The following is a 1,532-nucleotide window of genomic DNA, read 5'->3' on the forward strand; positions in this document are numbered from 1 at the left end:
GTTTTGAGATTGTTTGGAAGTTCTGGAAAGATGTGGAAAGTGGCTCCGTTTTGAAAAGTGATTCTTGGCTAGCTGTGATTTGACTACGTTTGTTATTTAAAAGTAAATGGGCCAAGAATGATTTTGAAATAAGATATTGAGCATAATTGATTGTGGATATAATCAAGATTGATGAGTTATTGTTTGGTAGGCGTAAGGGCCGGGTTCGTCCCGCTTATGCTGAGAGATTTGATAATTGACGAGATTGTTGATAAGTCGCTTGCGCCTGGCAAGGACGGTGGTTAATCCCGCTTGTCGAGGTTGCAGCGCTTGCGTAAGGACGGTGGTTAATCCCGCTTACGTGTAGATGTGAGGTCGGAGGCAAAGTATCCCGCTCACATCCTTTCGGATCACAGGAGTGTGCAGGCACTGACATCCTGGACCGTGTGGCGGGCATGTTATCCCAGAGGGTTCCCATTTATACGTGACCGAAGGGCAACATTCCCATGGGAATGTGTCGGGTTGGCAATTGAACCGACAATGTGATATCACAGCCAGTAGAACAGGCATTCATCATTTGCATTTATGTGATATTGTTTGGGTGTGCATATTGTATTTGGTTTGCCTATGTGAATACTTATGTTAACTGCTAACTGTTATACTTGTTGTAATTATTCTTGATTGTGCTTGAACCACATTAATTGTGATTGTGTTTGAATTGATTGGTTTGTGATGAGTTAGTTGCTGATTGAGCTGTTTGGGCCGGGGGCCGTTTTGGATTGGATGGGCTTGAGGCCGTGATTGGTATATTGAGTCCTAGTTCCGTATAAAATATCTAACCGATTCAGCATAGACTTAATGAACCTATGCTTGGAACGGGATGATCATTTATACCGCGTAGGTAACTGCTCTCATGGTTACGGTCTAGGAAAAACTTTTCAGACATTTTCTTTAAGAAAGGAAAAATGTTTTGTTTTAGAATATTTGAGAAATTTAGCAAGTCTTCAAAGAGGAATTTTCTGGATTTCGAATGTGAACCTATGGTTTTTGGGAAAGACTCATAAGACGAGCAATGATCACTGAACTCTAAGAATGATTTTATCTTTACGTATCTTGTTATAGCAAATTCTGTAATCCTATAGTGAGGACAAGCGAGGACGACGTTCTCACTCCCCTACAGGTTATTCTTTTTCAGGATATGGAAGACGAAGCTTCAGGAGGGTTATGTTATTTTCTGTTCGGTCTTTTTGTATTACCGTAGCTATTGCTTTCCCTCACCTTTATCTTTATTAAGTTTGTAAGAGGGATAGGAAATTATGATATGTATATTTGTAAACTACTGTTATGTATATATATATATATATATATATATATATATATATATATATATATATATATATATATATCTGATTTGTATGTACATGTATGTTTATATTTTCACGAAGAAGAGTTATTGAAAGGTTATGCGGTTTTAAGTTTTAAACAGGCTCATATTTTAGTCTTAAATATTATAAAAGTCGTGGTAATACTCGAGCTATCAGAGTGGCGCAGCC

General features: G+C 38.1%; 1 protein-coding gene across 1 annotated transcript in view; it reads left to right on the top strand.

Annotated features, from left to right (window-relative positions):
- The window catches only part of LOC110271521, a 5,617-nt gene extending 4,296 nt beyond the window's left edge, over positions 1 to 1,321 (top strand). Inside the window, exon 4 of the mRNA XM_021122477.1 lies at positions 1,160 to 1,321. Coding sequence (XP_020978136.1) covers positions 1,160 to 1,272 — 113 coding nt within the window. The 3' untranslated portion in view covers positions 1,273 to 1,321. The remainder of the gene's footprint in view (positions 1 to 1,159) is intronic.

Source organism: Arachis ipaensis, chromosome B04, assembly GCF_000816755.2.
Source record: "Arachis ipaensis cultivar K30076 chromosome B04, Araip1.1, whole genome shotgun sequence".
NCBI classification, from domain to species: Eukaryota; Viridiplantae; Streptophyta; class Magnoliopsida; order Fabales; family Fabaceae; genus Arachis; species Arachis ipaensis.